Source organism: Nannospalax galili, unplaced genomic scaffold (assembly GCF_000622305.1).
Source record: "Nannospalax galili isolate Female #2095 unplaced genomic scaffold, S.galili_v1.0 scaffold521, whole genome shotgun sequence".
NCBI lineage: Eukaryota > Metazoa > Chordata > Mammalia > Rodentia > Spalacidae > Nannospalax > Nannospalax galili.
This window is the reverse complement of record NW_008344634.1, coordinates 399,250-417,164: the sequence shown is the minus strand read 5'-3', so window position 1 is coordinate 417,164 and position 17,915 is coordinate 399,250. Positions and strand designations below refer to the sequence as shown.

The 17,915-nt window shown below is 38.6% G+C and overlaps 2 protein-coding genes across 4 annotated transcripts in view; both read right to left on the bottom strand.

Annotated features, from left to right (window-relative positions):
- The window catches only part of Vegfd (vascular endothelial growth factor D), a 43,691-nt gene extending 30,952 nt beyond the window's left edge, over positions 1-12,739 (bottom strand). For both annotated transcript variants that reach the window (XM_008840880.3, XM_017800073.2), the window contains exon 1: positions 12,152-12,739. In XM_008840880.3, the coding sequence (XP_008839102.1) occupies positions 12,152-12,241 (90 nt within the window). In that variant the 5' untranslated portion in view covers positions 12,242-12,739. The remainder of the gene's footprint in view (positions 1-12,151) is intronic.
- Positions 12,740-13,110: 371 nt separating this feature from the next.
- The window catches only part of Pir (pirin), a 127,481-nt gene continuing 122,676 nt past the window's right edge, over positions 13,111-17,915 (bottom strand). For both annotated transcript variants that reach the window (XM_008840879.3, XM_008840878.3), the window contains exon 11: positions 13,111-14,168. In XM_008840879.3, coding sequence (XP_008839101.1) covers positions 14,053-14,168 — 116 coding nt within the window. In that variant the 3' untranslated portion in view covers positions 13,111-14,052. The remainder of the gene's footprint in view (positions 14,169-17,915) is intronic.

Genomic DNA, 17,915 nt, shown 5'->3' with positions numbered 1-17,915 from the left:
TTTGGCTATCATATAAGATATGGTTTAAGGTTTAATTGGAATCCCAGAAGGAAAGATTAAAGAGAATGAAAAGTATGTTTTAGAAAAATAGTAGCTAAGATTTTTCTGGAATTAAAGTATAAATGAAAAGAAATTTATGCTTGAACACATGCAAAACTGACAAGAATCTTAAAATCAATAAAAGAGAAATTGCCTACAAAAAAAACAAAACCTGGGTTAGTGTCTGAGCTCTGCACCACAACACTAATAAGCGTGAAATAAAATGGTTGGTACCCATTAAAAATTGTCATAGTCTTTACATTCTTTTGTGTTATACCTTAAACTTTTGTGTCATACCTTAAATATGTGTGTCTGTATCTGACTAAACTGGACTGTTAAGGCCGTTCCCTAGCTCAAGTCCCCTGACTATTCAGTGAATGAGATGAGCTACCTCCATAACCCAACCCAAAGCTTTGAGCATTCCATATATGCAAATTCTGTTCTGTAAATTTTCTTCGAGTCACCAGGCTGATTCCCAATCTGTATGAATTTTTAAAGACTAAAGGGTGGAGACGTTGTTTTCTCAGCTTAACAGTGTGATGTGGTTGACTGATTGACGAAGTCATCCTAAATGACAGATGAATTTGTTCCTGAAATTCCTCCAAATCCCAAACATCCCATTTTTCAAGATAAAAAAAAGCCAGCACTTGACTCATTGAAGAGAAAGCTACACATTCTTCCAAAAGGAAGTCTGATAAAATATTTCAAGGAAAACACGGGCATGTACACATGGATGCCTAATAGGAGGATCTTGGCTTAGGGGTGTATAGCTCTAACCCCATTCTGGCTCTGAGCTGTTAGGGCATCCTCAAAGAACTGGTCCACAAGGATGCTGACTGCTTTCCTCAAAGAGCTGAAAAATGTTCTTGTTGCACCATTCTGGTCCAATGCTATTAGGACCCTCCAGTTGCAAATAGGGAGACACAGTTCCTCACTGAACCTCTTGAGAGAAATGGGTATTAGACTATGAACGCTCTTTTCTTTGCCAAATTGCATTGTCTTCAGGAAATTTGGTGATAAGTCAGTATGATGAATACATTTTATATATTTGGAATATCCAGAAACTTTGAGGCAAGTTATGGTGGGAACACATTTCATGCAACTTTCCCTAGATATGCTTAAGGAATTAGATGTATTATTTAGGGGCACAATTCTCCCATTACTCATCTCTGGAGTTCACGGGACCTCAGTTAGCAATTTGCCTTTGTAATAAGTTTGGAGAGGAAGACTGGGTTGCCTGTAATACATATAATTCTGTCTTCACTACACCTCTTAGCAACTTCTTTGGTTTCACTCAAAGAGCATTTTGCATTTCATCTTTGTTTGAGACAGGGTCTCCCTGTAGCCCCAGCTGGCCTGGAACTCACTATGTAGACCAAGTTGGCCTCAGTCGCACAGAGATCTGCTGCCTCTGTCTCCTGAGTGCTGAGATTTAAGCCGTGTGCCACCACACTCAGCTTCCATTTCATCTTTATCTTGGCCTAAATCATGCTTTTCCTGGTTTGAGATCCAAGTTGCACTGCCATGCTCTACTCCCAGTTGCCCTCCCCTGACATCTTCCTTCCTCCACCTACCAAGGAATCTGCCAATATCACATCAGACTTGTGAGTCTAAGTGAAGATCTAACTTGCCACATACAGCTCTCAAATGGAAATAATATTGCTGTAAAGGAAGTTATGCCTAATATCACAAACTACACTTTTGTCTGTTCAAATGGCATATTTGAGAGGCAAGAGCACAGAATCCAGTTGTTCAAAAACTAGGCTTGAGTGGTTTAACACTCTGGAAAATATGTTGGCAGTTTCTTATAAACATGCTCACCATATGACTGAGTAGCCCTACTCCAGGGAATGCACCTTTGAAAAATGAAGACTACACTGTACAAAAATCTGCACGTGAATGTTTATAGTAGCTTTATTCATCACAGTTAAAAAAAACCTGAAAAGAACACATGTATAATTCAATAGGTGAATGGTTAAGCAATCCATAGAATATTACTCCCCAATAAAAACACTACAGGGAGTAAAGAGAATATTAATAGATCTCTCAACCCTCACCAGCGAAGCTTTCTCATGTAACAGATAGCCATTAATGCAGTAAGTCACAACTGGCCAAAATCTATAGAATAAGAGACAGTAGAATATGTATCCCTGAATAGGACACCTGTATTAAACCTCTGCCACCCAGGGCTCAGAGACCATTGCAGAAGAGGAGGTGGAAAGACCGTAAGAGCCAGGGGTGGTGGACGACGGCAATGAAACAGAGTTTTCCAGGCAGCTGGGAACTTGCTTATATGAACTTATAGTAATGGTGACAGCATGCACAAGACTCAAGCAAATTCAAGCCAGGCTAAAACCCAGATAGAAGTGGGGAAATGGGTAAGAAGCCCCAATCTTAGCTGAGGAACTGCTAGCAGCTGATCACTGCTGGGTGAAGGAGAGTTGAGCTTCTTTAAGGGAGTGATGCTAGATAGGTTGACCAGGCTCCAGTGGATGGACTTTTACTGAGGGACATCTAGGGACAAAAAGTCGACTCAATGGGCCTTAACATAGATGACAGAATGCATGAAATCCAGTGGGCTGGTTATAGGGGGAGGGAGTGCAGTCTGGGGGAGTGAGCCTAAATATGATTAAGATGTATGAAATTCATGAAAATTCCATAAAATATATTATAAAAAATGAGGAAGAAAAAAGAAAAAAATATTGATAAACGGATTAAAAGAAGGCAGTCTTAAGATGTTAGATTGCATTATTTCACTTATATGGGATTTTCGAAATATCAAAGCAGTAATGATGAAGGACAGAATGGTACTTGCCAGAGGGTAGGAGAAAGGTCTCATTATAAAAAGGTTACATATGTGAAGTGTGTGTAGATGATGGATCAGGCTGTGTCTTAATTATGGTTATGGTTACGCAAATCTACACGTATTAGAATTCACAGAACTGAACAATAAAAATAGAAATACAATTGGTCTTACAATATAATTATGAAATAAATCTTGCTTTGAATCAAGGTACTTCTTTTTAGCTAAGGATAAGTGGTTTAACTTCCTTCAGATATGGTTTCCCCATTTATGTTAATAATACTCCATTCTCAGAGCTCCTGTGGAGAGTCTAGGAGGTCATATGTGGGAAAGGGTCAGAGTATAAAGAAAGGCACACAATATACAGCTGTTTCTTTTTTCCTTTCTCAGGAGTGTGGCACTTGGCCCTGCATGTTGAGGTAGATATTTGTGCTTTATGGCCCTTGATAGTCCCTAGTAACCAGAGAGATGGGTTTGAAAAGAACAAGACTTGGCAACTCCAATCATAGCAAATAAAAAACAAACAGGAAAAGTCCAAGTAGTTTTTCCAAGGTAGATTTCAGGCTCTCTTTGGAGGTATTTGCAGATGAAGGGCTGATTTTAAATTATCTGTTTAGGTTTTATGCATGTCTTTCTAGATGCACAAAGAAAAAAGAAGCCTACCTCTTAAACTTTACTGTTTTATTTTTATGATCTAGCATTAGTCAGAAGAGCTGTTGCCTGACAGTTTGGGGCATAGTAATTGAGGGTAACGAGGAACGTGTACACTTGCTGATAATATGGATGTTTACAAGGAATCTGCTGTGGGTCTGGTACTGCACCTCTCAAGTCCATTTGGGGATGGGATAGGGGTGTCCTCCATTTCAGGGGCCTAATGATACAGGTGGCTCTTTTATTTGTACTCTCTATATTCAAGTGCATACATCAGAAATCCAGGCATTTAATTAAACCTACACGGAAGAAAGGAACAACGAATAAGAAAAACGTGTGTGCACGGGCATGCGGTTGAGTGTGCAAGGTTGTCTGGGCATTTTAACATGGTACGGGGGGAGGGTTAAGATGCCCGAAACTTCCACCTCCATCAAGTTGATGACAATTGTTGGTGATTTTCTCTCCCACCAAGCCATTTAGCATTGGGGGAAATGTCTATGTTGCCCCTCTTACATATGTTGCTCTAATCAAATGCCTCTGCTTGCTCCTGCTTGAAACAACTGTGCTAAAGAAATGAGGAGTCAGATAGTTGTGGGAGGCTTGAATGACAAGATAGCCCAAAAGCTCCAAAAGTATCCTCTGAGCAATCTTAACAGTACCACAACTTGTCTTTTTAGGACCAACCTCAAAGATCAAGGGCCCAATGCCCAAGGAAGCAATTCAAAGCACTTATTGTGAGATGGTCAAAACTTCAAACAACATCTCCATTTCTCCACAGCTGTGTTGATTTTGAGTCATATGACCTACTTTGATTAATGAAACATTATAAGGCACAGCACAAGCACAGACTTGACGCTTTTCTCTGATTGATTGCACTGAGTGTCTATACTTTTGCCACTGCTGCAAGACCTGCTGGGATAGCATACTGCTCTAGAGGAGGGAAGACGTGTAGCAGACCTGTTCTCAACCTGAGGCTTAGGACTTGATCCTCTGATTTCCTAGCTAACCATGGAGGCATAAGAGAGAAAAATTATTGATATGCTAAGCCACTAAAATTTGGATGGGTTTGTTACATAGCATGGTTGTGCCAAGAATCCACTGCTATGGCTCTATTTCAGCCAAAATGTAGTATAACCCACTTCACGGGAAGACCTTTGTGCAAAATATCATGATCCTCTCTAAGGTAGTTTTACTTGCTACTGGCAGTCAGCCTAACACATCCTTTAAAAATATTTCTTCCTAAAGATCCAGTGGTTCTACATCAACATTGACCCATCACCTTTTTTCCTTACACCATCCTCTATATGATACTATACCCAGTGATCCCCAGCCTTGCTATGATAATGTAGTTATGAACTAAGCATGCCATCAAAAATGCTGCTTTCACGTTTTCATTCTTCTGTATGTGGTGTGGTGTTGTGTGTGTGTGTGTGTGTGTGTGTGTGTGTGTGTGTGTGTAGTCTTTTGAATTTAAGATACTCATTCAAAATAATACATTTTCTATCTCTTCCCATAATAGAAGAGTAACAAGAAAATATTTGTCATTGGGATATTTACATGCTGTTTTCTTTCTCCAGAAATATTTTTAGCTAAACCAAGATTTTAGGAAAGTAACATTCATCTCCAACATTTGAGTGCTATGGTTATTTAATGAGACTCAGTTAATGACAAAATAAATCACGCAAAATTTATACTATGACTTACGGTTTCAGGCGTTAAAATTATCCTTCCTACAGGCCAAAGTGAACTCCTTGGCAGTTGGTAAGACATGCAAATAACCAAGACATCTTTATTTTATAAAACATCTTTTCCACTCATGTGTTTGGCACATGGAATACATTCCACAAATGTTTACTGAACTGAATATACAGCTTTCTTTTTCCCGGGGAGAAGGAGTTTCCTCGACAACAGAACTGTTCTGTCTTCCTTCAGCATGCTGGATCCTCGTGACCAAGCATGGTGTTTCCTGACTCCACGGAAGTTCTCAGTGGGAAAGCAGATTTTATAAGCAAAGAATATGTTCTTCATGTATTTAAAAAGGCATCATGGAAACCGGTAATTTTTACCTTTCTTCCATGTCTCTTCCTGTCCCTCCCAAGATGTTTCAGTGCAATTCATTTTCTGGCACTGCTATAAGATTGGGAATGTTCCCTATAGTCTAGAGATGAAGGAGTGCCTAGATGCATTTTAAAATGACAAAAGTTGTGTGTGATAGTTGCTAACTATTCACGAGCCATTACCAGCTTCTCAACTTCTGAGTACAAGGTCATATACTTTCTGGCTCTGTGTGCCTAAGTGGGACAGTGAATCTAAGGACAGTGATGAAAAGAGATATGTGCCATTTCTAGGTCAGAGCATGCAACTATCACAGTGATTTAGAATATTCTAAATGTGGATGCTCCACTAGCTTCATCCTGATAGGGAGTTGGCTGTAGGTAATCCAAGATACTCATGTGGTATGAGCAGCAAATAAATTTGTATTGATTATGAGCTACCAAGATTTTGAAGGTGTTTGTTTTTACAGCACATCCTTACCTAGCCTTACTAACCAAATATCTGACCATGGTGTTTTATCAAAATTTACCACATCTTTGACAACCACCAAAGGTGAAAACATAGGTAGCCCTCCTAAGGTTCTTTGAAATAAAGGAAGACAGAAAGGTGTTGAAGGTGTGTACAGACACACTGTGTGGACAGATGTTGCTTTGTCCATATGTCTTTCTGTGACCACCAGACCGAAATAATGGGCTAAAGTGACTTTTTTCAGAAACTTTGGCTTCTGATAGTGAACAGCTTGTTGGCTGACCTGGGGCTGGAAGGACCCTGCAGGCCTTTGATACATCCAAACAAATTCTATCCCATGTCCACGGTAAAGTAGCAGAGGGTAAATACACTGCCTTAGAAAAAATGCTTTAAGATTTTGTAAAAATCATGAAATCAGGAAAGCCATGGTAATAGTAGACGTTGGAGGCTGTTCAATGTTGTATTTCACTTCCTGCATGTCTCATAATCCTCCAAGACTACTCCATCATCCAGCCAAGAAACACTACTTTTAGCATCTACTCTGTTAGAGGCTTTACAGAGAGATTATTGGGACACTGCAGAAAACAAAATGATGAAAGTTTCCTCTTCTAAAAGGTATCAACCGAAATGGATAGTGAGAAAATAATTAACATAGTCTAACAAATAACACAAGTCAGCCACAGATGTATACATCAATAAAATAAAACAATTTAATTACATGTAAAACAATAGGTAAATTGTGATGTATGAGCCACATCCAGCCTGCAGCCTATTTGTGAATGGTCTGTGGGTTAAGAAAGAGTTTTTGCACGTTTTTAAATGTTAAAAGTAATAAACAAAGTTTCCTGGTGCATAAAATTTACATACAATTTAAATTCCAGTATACATAATGTTTGATTGGAATACAGCTACACCCTGGCTACTTTGGGCCTCCACTCATTTTCCTCCAGCCACTCTGCTTATCTGGCTCATCATACCCAAACATCCAAGCAAGCCCCTACTCTCAGCCACTTCACTGATGATGATCTCTGCCTCCTTCACCCCTTTCAGTGCTATACATAAATATAACTGGAGCAGAAGCATCCCCCTTGATGCCAATCATTCTGTGTTCTCTCCTTTACTTGATTGCTTTTCATTATCCTTCGTGACAGGTTACAGATTTATATATTGTCCACCTTCGACTAGCCACAATGGAATATAAATTCCAAGAGAGCGGAAATATTATCTGATTTCCTGCTGCATTTCCAGCTCCTTGACCAGTGCCTAGACATAGGAAGTACTCAATAAATACCTGCTGAAAAAATAATGAATTATCAAATATTGGGAGGTTGTAATGAGAGATCAGGAGATTCTTCATGAAATTGGACATCTCAACCAGCCAAGGTTTTCATGATGCAGGGGAGGCCTCATGGTGCCTTTGATTTATAATGCCCTTGTAGCTATATAAAGACTACAAGACCCCAAAGCAAGGGAGAGTGAAAAGTGTACTCATCACCATAATAGTGACCTTAAGGGAAATGCTTATTTCATCTGCTCACTGCATTTCAGTTCCTTCCTAATTCTGTTAAATTCTCACCCTGTGCTCATATCACGTGGTAAAAATGAGAAATAGCTCAATGGTTAAAAGGATTTGATGTTCTTGCATAGAACCCATTTGATTTCCAGTACTCACACCAGAGTGGGGAAGCTCACAGCCTCCTGTAACTGCAGCTCTAAGGGATCCAATGCCATCTTCTGTCCTCCACAGGTACCCATGCTCATGTGTACATATACGCAGATACAATTAAAAATAAAATAAATCTTTGAAAGAAGCCGGTGTGGTGGCCTAGTCCTTTAATTTCGGCACTCAGGAGGCAGAGTCAGCGGATCTCTTTGGGACAAAGGCCAGCCAGGTCTACATAGTAGGTTTCAGACCAGCTGGGGCTACAGGGAGAACTTGCCTCAAAAACAATAAATAAAAATCTTTAAAAGACAAAATGAGTTGAGCCTAGAAGTTGCTCAGAAACAATTTTGCTGTCATTTTTATCCATGCTTCTCCAATTGTGGGGATACTTGTATCTAATGGCTCCAGATTATTTTACTAAGACTTCTTCATGGAACTATCTGTGTGTACAAATACCTTATTCTTATCCCAGAAGCTATCATGTAACAGGATTATGGTAAAGCTTTATCCACAGATGTAAGTCATGCTTTAAAAAATTCATTAAAAATTATGTGTATAAATGTTTTATCTGCATGTATGTAAGTGTACCCATGTTGTAATTCCCATGGAGCTCAAAAGATGGTGTCAGATCCCCTGGAACTGTAGTTATTAGCCACCATGTGGGTGCTGGGATCTGAACCCAGATTTTCTGCAAAAGCTGTCAGTGCTCTTAATTGTTGAGCCATCTCTCTAGTCCTGTAAATCAGGATTTTTCAATTAAAAATGAGTTGTACAAGGAAGCATTATACTCAAGATATAAGAAAAGGAGGTTGTATTGTTTCATCAATAAGATGTTATAGTGATATAAAAGTTTCAATCACTAGTTCGTTCTAAGTAACCAAGTTAGAACAAATCTAAGTGCAGAAGTATGTAATTCAACACATTCAAACACAAGATCATAAATGAAGGTGAAATTAATAAAAATATTTCATGTGACATTCATAACGAAGACTATGCCTGACGGAAAAACTGGACAAGAGCTCATTGGTTCTTCAGACTAGCGACAAATCCAGTGAACTTTCCTGTACATGATTTTGTGAATGAAAATAGAGTGGGAAGTAGGAGTGGCTTTGCTTCCTGGAATTAGGTTCAGAACGTACCCTTCAGCCTTTCCATGCAATTCCCTTCAGAGACAGTTCTAGGAGAAGGCACGTGGCACAAAGCTGATGAGGTCTTTTGAGTCATGTGGACCCTGGACTTATTCCAGTCTTACATGGCATTTGAATAACTCCCTTATCTAGCTAGCAACATCCTTTTTCTGTACACATTAAGCATGAGGTCGATTAAAAGGCAGTGTAGAGAAAAGATGAAGAAAGAAAGTCAGAAGAGTTCTGAAAGGTACCATGACCTGGAATTACTCCTTGATTGCTATATTGATAGGCCTCCATTAGTGCCACGGAAAGGATTTATGGAAGCTAGCTTCACCCAGCATCTTATGATGAGCCCCAAAATATCTAGTGACAAGAATGATTTATTAAATCAGCCAGAAATCATGTTGGTAAGAAGATCATTAGGAATGACATGATCATGTGGTTGTTGGTGATTATGTACTAAATGCCTAGAGGGTACAATATTGTACGTAGTGCTATAACATATAGGGTTGTGAAGTGCACAATTGTGCCTGCCTATCCCAACTGTATAAAAACCTTGAGAAAACAGAAACTGAAATAAACTCCATACCTACTACGTCATCTGATTACATCAGAGAGCTAAGCACAGGCATTTCTTATTTATTCAAGAAAATGTTGAGGCTTGCCTCGGTTCACATGTTCTAAGTATTGCTGACCCAAAACAGCTAGGTTTCCAAACATAAGCGGCAAGACTCATGAAATTAGAATGCCTTTCATTCAAATGGCATTAGTTATAATTCTCCTAGGTACTAGTAGCCATTTGGATAGTTATGGTAGAAAAAAATATGTTCGGAGACTCATAGAAGTTCACCACAGACATTGATACTCTAAGCTGAGAAACAGGGCAATGTTCAAAGCTAGAATGTCCACACCAGGGGCAGAAGCAACCTGGAAATAGACTTGGCATCACGACCATTCTGGAACACAGGTGGTCAGATTAGGGACAGTGGAAGAGGGAGACTGTTGAGGACTTAGCATTAAGCAGGACTATAACAATTTCTTGTAATAAATGAAATATTCTGCTGTCTAAAGGCAAAGACTGACATTCAAGTACCAATGTCCCAAACCATTACTATCCTGAATATGTTTTCATACTAAATTCTAATTTAAACAAAAAGCACAGTAACCTTTCATCATATATTGCTGCTATTTCTTTCTTTTAAAGATGAGGGGTGGGGCTGGAGAGATGGCTCAGTGGTTAAGAGCACTGACTGCTCTTGCAGAGGACCAAGGTTAGATTCCCCGCACCCACATGGCTAACAATCACCTGTAACCCCAGTTCCAGTGGAGCCGGTACCTTCTTCTGAACTCTGCGGGCATTGCGCTACATGGGTGCATTTACACACATGCAGACAGTACACTTATATAAATAAAATAAAAATAAAAACAAAAATAAATTTTTTTTAAAAAAATTGAGGAAGGAGGTAGGTCTGGTGGAGCACACCTTTAGTCCCAGCACTCAGGAGGCAGAGGTTGGTGGATCTCTGTGAGATCAAGGCCAGCCTGGTCTACATAGTAAGTTCCAGGCCAACTATGGCTATAGGGAGACTGTCTCAACCCCGCACCCCCATCCCTGATGAAAGAGTTGTGGAGGAAAATAAACTATATAAACCAAAGTAATATATGTCATTATGTTTCATTACTGTGTCACACGAATTTTAAAACTTAAACTTGTATTTAACTATAGCCAACATGTTCCGTCACATAAGAAACAGTTGCATTTAATTGGGGGCTGGGCCTATACAGCTTCCTGTAGAGAATTGCTGCATCTGCCATCGGTCGCAGGAAATTTCAGTTGCTCTCCTCTACTGCTCCATTCAAGAAATTTAAATGTGAGCAGTAAATTTAAAACTTCACTGTGAGCAAGACATGGAGAGGATTCTGGTGCTTGCATCTCTACAAGGGCAGAAATTATTTCCAACCATTCAGAGTCTTTACTCATCTACCACAAAACAAACTGATGTCTTGAAAAGAAAGTGGAAATACTTTAAACCTCAATGAGCCCAGGATTCTTTAAAGGATCTCTAAATGATTCTCACATTTTGTGGACTTAAAAATAACCTGGACAGTCTGAAAAGCCTTACTTGCTTCCAATAAATCACTTTCATTTTCCACTCTCTGCTCCAAAGTGGATTCCCTTTCACTTACAGTATGGATGGAAATTCAACATCAAGGCTGGTGGCAGTCAAGTTGAGCTGAGACTGTCTTTTCTGTCATGTGCATTTGGAACTCAAAAGTTTGAAAGGTGCAGGCTGTTCAACATTTTGCTTAACAACAATCCTCAACTCTGCTTTACCGCACCAACCATGAGCCTTGTAGATAGTCTTGCCTTCTGAAACTTGGATGCAGACACACTATGTGTTGATGGACTACATATGTGGCACTTGCCATACAAAACATTTTGCATCCCCATGACTAGGTTTTCCCTCTTGGGGGCGATATTCCCCAGTTGAAAATGAGAAACAAAAAAGTCTACATCTGATTCCATAGCCAGAAATTTCTAAATCAGTAATAATGTAGTACCACTTCAGTCAAAACAATTACATGTCATTTTCAAAAATAAAACTTTAACAATATATAAAGTGTGAAATGCACAAAATTGGATGAAATATTGTTCTAGCAGTAAGTAGCATCTGAGTTAATTTTTTGGCATTGCTCTCAATTTGTTGGGCTCTAGTTGATGCTTGCTCATAGTACTAAAATGTGCTGACTATTTAATTTTATACACATTTCTAAAAGCAACACAAAAAGAAAAAAACTCCAAGAAAATATTTTTTTCTCTGGGTGGTGACAATTGGTAATTTCCAAAACTAGATAGAAAACATCCATAGAAAGTACTATAATTTTAACTTTACACAGACATAACCCAACCTTCTCACAACCAACCTGAAAATAACTGGCCCACAAAACTGTTTGTCATAAAAACAAATGACAGCCTCATCAGAAAAACCACTGTGCCATCAGCATGCATAATTTGGGAGAAACTGTTTTCATCTGAAAAGATACCAAAATATCCATGTTCTATTGAAATTCCACACAAACACACTAAAAAGGAAACAACCACGAACACACACACACACACACACACACACACACACACACACACACATTTTCTCATACCCATGGCAAGAAACTTATTAAGCTTAAGAAACAGAACTGTGGCTAATACATGCAGGCTATATCTTGCCTACTATTAAGAGTTACGCTGCATTGTTATATTGCTTCAATAGCAGTGAAGGTAAAGGAAGTTTTCTGTAGAAGTCAATGCAAAGAAACTCCAAATAACAAATCGTGTTCACCTACCTTCACTGGTCCACGTTCATGACTGAAGCCCTGCACCAGGTGCACATAGGACATCATGAAAATATTCACCACTGCCCACTCTCTGTACATTTTGAATATTTTAAATGTCCACTTGATTACTAAGCAGTTGATACCAGGCAGCTACCGAAAATTGTTTCAAAAGGCATTCTCCAGAAACAAAATTTGAACCCCCAAAACTTTACATGGAAAAACAAATGATTTCAATCAGGCAAGATACTTTTTTCCCTACAATCTTGTGGGGGGGGGAAGACAGAGAGTGAGAGAGGGAGAGAGAAATTAAAATAGTCTCATGCTCCAAAAATAGTCATCAGGAGGTGGATATGTCTTCCACTTGAAGCTAAAAAGCACTCCATAATCATTTCATGTCCAGAAAATTGAAAAACAATTTCCCCACTCTATGCCTTAGGTTCTATTCTAGCTGTTTTGTAAGGAGGTGGTTCAACCACCAATGCTTGCATCTATGGAAGGCTGGAACCCAACTATGGATTTAAACTTTTTTCACAGCCTTCAAGGAAGCTTGCAGGAGCATGTGTCTTAAATCTGACACAGCTTTTGGCAGAAAATGCAGGGACGTCTTGGCTGTAATCCTGCTGCGTCCCTACCAATGGCAGTACAGTTTTCAAAGCTGACTCACAGGCTCAGGCCTGCTGGTTTTTTTTTTTTTTTTTTTTTTTTTCCAAGCAGATAACCTGTAACAGGAAACCACAGCACACAGTCCCCATGGCTGCGGTGTATTGCAATAGGATTACTTAAGAAGGGATTTCAGATGCTCACACTCTGCTGCCAGTGACACAGAAAGCCAACAAACATGCTTTCAAAAACCCCAAAGGGCAGGAAATAACAAAAACATCTACTCACATACGAAAGGCACACATGCACACACAAAGATTGTTTATAATATGAGCTTAATGATTTCCATCAAAATGAAGAACACTGACTTTAAAAGAAGTAACAATTAGATTTATTTGCACATGCCAGGAAATATCCTATATACATCGCTACTGAAACCATTTTTCACTCTGGGTTCCCCCCCTTTTAAAATTAATTATTTGGTCTTTGACAATTTCATACATGTATATAATGCATTCTGGTGACTCTCACCACAAACAATTTTTTAGTTGTTTTTAATATAAATCCCATCAATATGTCACAGAAGATTTTAATACATAAAAGATAGCATATCAGTGCCTCTTAACTCTTTCAGGTCCATCTCCTCTCTTTTCATACCAAATAATGTGAAATATTCAATTTACTGTGGTGAAATAAAAGAGAATTGCCTACTCCTTCGTACTGAATTGTGTCTCTCTAAAATGTGTATGTTGCAGCCCCAGATGTGACTATATCTAAAGAGGGTGTTGAGGAAATAGTGGCCAAATTAAACTGCAAGTGTGGAAACCTAGTTACATAGAACTGTGGCCTTATAAAAAGATGAGCTCTATCTTCCCCATATAAGAACAGACATAAGACATATAAGCCAGAAAGAAGAGACCTCACCAGAACACAATATTGCTGGTCCTTCTTCCTCTCAGCTTCCAGATTTCTAAGACACTATATTTCTTTTAAGCCACTCAATGTATGGAATTTTGTTGTTAATTAAACACTTGTCTATATAACCTTTCTATTTGGAAAAAATAAGTATTATGAGTATTACATCCTAATTCTGATAAAAAATAAAAGCTAAGAATCAGTCAGTTTATAATAAAATAATGTGAATTTTCTTATGTAAAGGATAAGATACAAGTACATTTGATCCTTTATGCAAAACCATTTTAGCACTTCAATGTGGACTACTTTAGAAGCACCAGCTAAGTCACCTTTAGAAATTTGGACCACACAAATGGCAAAATCTGAGGAAGCATTTGGCTCTGCTCTTGAGTTCTTTATTGATTTCCAATCTTTGACTTCCAGGTTTTGGCCCCTTCAAAGCCATTTTTTGCATTCCTGAAATCAAGAATGGCCTTAGAAATTTCTTCATTGGTATTCATCACGAATGGACCTAGGACAGAAAGAGACATTCATTCACAAAGTTCTGGAAGACAAAATTTCCTCTACGACTACCACTACCGTAGTTCGTCAGTTGAAACAAAATCCAGACATAGCTGAACAGTAAGAGCGTCTTTTTACAGTGTTAGTTACACAGTGTTGAAGTACAGGACTGTAATTTAAGTTTCTTGACTAGGATTGTATATGATTATAAATTATTATACAGACGACACTTCAGATAAACAAATATAATTGTTTCTCATCATCCATTGCGTATTCGTCACCACTGATGGCAATCCCTTTATTCAAAACATTCTTTTAAAATATTTTATCTATTATGTTTATTTTATGTGTGTGAGTGTATTGCCTGCATGTAGGTAAGTACACCCATGTTGTACAATGTCTGCAGAGGTCAGAAGAGGGCATCAGATCCCCTGGAACTGGAGTTAAGGCAGTTGTTAGCTGCTATGTGGGTGCTGGGACCTGAACCCAGGTCCTGTGCAAGAGCAGCCAGTACTCTTAACTGCTGAGTCATCTCTCCAGTCCCTCAAAACATTCTTTATAGCTGTTATTTGTACAAGAGCTAATGTCAAGAACTGAACTGACCTGGTATTATGACTCAGCCAAATCACCTTTGAGTTTTAGTGTGTATCTAAGCAGTGGATGAGGCTCTGCATTGACATGATGGTTCTAAGACAGTTTTGAAAACTAACAATATCATAATGACAGCAAACAGAAGATTTAACTGTTTTCAAACAATTTGTATATTAACAAGTTTTGTTTTATTTCATTTTCCTTTCGTTTACTCAGAAGAGACCGGGACCTCCATGTTTCCTGTGCTAACCATAGATTAGACTACATTTTTCGGGTTAGCTAGTTTTTTCTTTCACGTCAAAAGTCATTAAGTGCTTACAATTAAAGGTGTTTTATCCTCATGTAAAAATTTTCTTTTCATGCTTATGTTACTCTTTCTTTATTTTGATCATAATTTCTCATTCACTATCGTCCCCAAAAGATACATCATACTGGTAATGAGGCCTTCTTCTTAGGGATCACCAGCACCATAACTTTGATGAATTTTAGTAATAAATATGTCCATATACCATAAAAAGAGATTACAAGAACTTCAAATCAAGAAAATATCATTTTTTTATTCCTTCAGTGTCAACAGATTTTTTCTGTAAAGAGCCCGAGAATGTCTACATTATACTTTATGTGTCAAACAGTGTCTTTCTCAACTGTCAAAAACTTTGAAACATAAATGTAGTCATGACAGTATGAAAGGGACTAGTCATGACCATGTTCCAATAAAATTTCATTTACAAAAACATGAACAGATTTGGCCTAAGGCTTATAGTTCGCTGACTGTCTAATTTCTGGATCTGAACTCAGATTTTGCTAAAAGTATTCAAGAAATTCTCTCTTAATTTACCAGGAGGAAAAGTATTTGCCTCATCTTATTTCTTCACAAATTGTAAGAACAAAAGAACACTGGACTGTCTCACAATCTTGCATTACTTGACATTGCTAGTGTCTTGAAAACAGTCAACAGACTTGCCCATTCAGTATATTTCTTCTACCTGCCTACAGAGGTTCCTTGTATTTCTTTTTAAAAACTGTTTTATTAGCATATATTAATTATGAGTTTCATTATGACATTTTCATGCAAGTATATAATCTATTGTGATCATATTCACCCCACTACCCTCTCATCCTCTTCACATTCCCATTGATCCCCTTCCTCTTCCCAACTGGCCCTCCTTTAACTTTCTTGCTTTTTTTGATGACTCGGTGAGTTGTTTAATTAGGATTGCTTACCGGGAACATGGGCAAAAGGTTATTTACAGGAGCATTGACAATTTACCAGTAATTATACCATCAAAGAAAATGTCTCTGTCTCCCCAGCAACAATTAATTGTGCATAGAGCCTCAGGAAAGGGTGTCGCCTCATGAGTCCTTAATGGGCTTATTCTTATGCTGGGCCTCTGTTGGTAATCATAGCTGCTGAGTTCATGATTGCAATAAGCCAAGTCATGTCTGGAAGACAGTGTTCCTTAGCACCCTCTTCAACCTCTAGCTCCTAGCTCTAACTCTGCCTCTCTTCTTCAGCATTCCCTGAACCTTGGGGGCAATTTATGTCCCATTTAGGGCTCAGCATTCAACAACTGCTTATTCTAAGTACTTTATCAGTTACTAGGCTCTGCAGTAATCACCATCCACTACAAAAAGAAGCTTCTCTAAGCCGGCAATTACATTACGGCATCCTTCCACTATGGTGTTCTCTCTGGGAGACTTTGGTTTACATATAATTGTATTACTTAGAGGGAAAGATACATTCAATCTTCTTAACCTTCATTACCATACAATAGCAAAACAGATTTGCTAATGACTATAATGTAATAATTTGATAAATTAAACATAAGATAATATGTCTTGTTGGTGAAGAGGCCTGTGGGGAAGTTGTAGGAAATGCAATGCCAATAGAAAGGCAGAGTTCAAGAGAAGGCATTTAAATGCACTAATTAATTAATTAAATAATCCATCTATTTGGCTTTGGCTATCAATGGGAGGAAATTTGAACATAAATATGTAGATGATCAGGCATGTCATTGTTGGGTTCAGTAAAGAGTAATATCTGATTTGTAGGTTTCAAAAAAATTATTTCTATTTTATGTGTATAAGTGTTTTGCCTACATGTATGCAAGTACATTCATGTTGTGCAGTGCCAATGGAGGCCAGAAAAGGGTGTTGGATACCCTGGAACTGAAGTTCCAGATGGCTGTTAGACACCATATGGGTGTTTGGAATGTTCTGTGTAAGAGGAGCCAGTGTTCTTAGCCTCTGGGACATCTCTCCAGCCCCTAATTTGTAGATTTTTAATGAGATTTTGTCATCAGGGCAGAAAAGGTGTCAGCCTGGGAGGCTAAGTCAATGTTGGAATCATAGGAAAGCTGACATAACCAGATGTTGGAGGCTATGGGTAGAACCAGGAGTTCAGCTCTGTGTATTTTGACACAGAGAAAAATAACATGACTTCCCAGAGAGGTTTACTGGGGCATTAGGGCTGGGAAGAAGTTATCTTGAGCTGATGAGAGAAATTCCATCTGGAAATGAAGGTTTGGAGTTCTTTTCAGGTAGGAAAGAAAGAGTCCTAGTGTTCAAAAAAATAACAAATTAAGGAGAACATCTGGGAGAAGCCAACTTCTTAGCGGACAGAAGCGAGGGAAACAGAAGTGGAAACTGAGATCAAATACTGAATCAAGGGCTGATTTGCTGCACATCATAATGTTCTTATAATTTTCCCTGGTGGAGCACTGCCACTCTCATGCCCCAACTCTTTATGTGATGCATTTCTAGATTCTATTTTGGGCATTTTTCTTTAGGGTAGTCTGCTATGTCTCTCAGTTCATAATTTGAATTCGAATCTGCTAGACAGTTCGCTAAAATTCTTCTTCTGATTCAGGTGGCCTGGAGTGGGCTCTGGGAGCCTATATTTCTAGTTATATCTTCAAGTTATATCCATGCTGCTAATCCATGGACCACACTTCAAGAAACAAGGCTCTTTATCCAAGGTAACTGGGAAGGGTGGAGCCCTTCAAAGCCATGCTAAAGAAGCTCATATCTGCAGTTTCTCTAGAAGAAAACTGAATTCAAAGAGTGTATGTTTTCTATTGAATTTTCACAAATTTCATACAATATATTTTTATCATATTTATATCTGATCCTCCCTATCTGCACCCCATTACTGTCCCCAACCAAT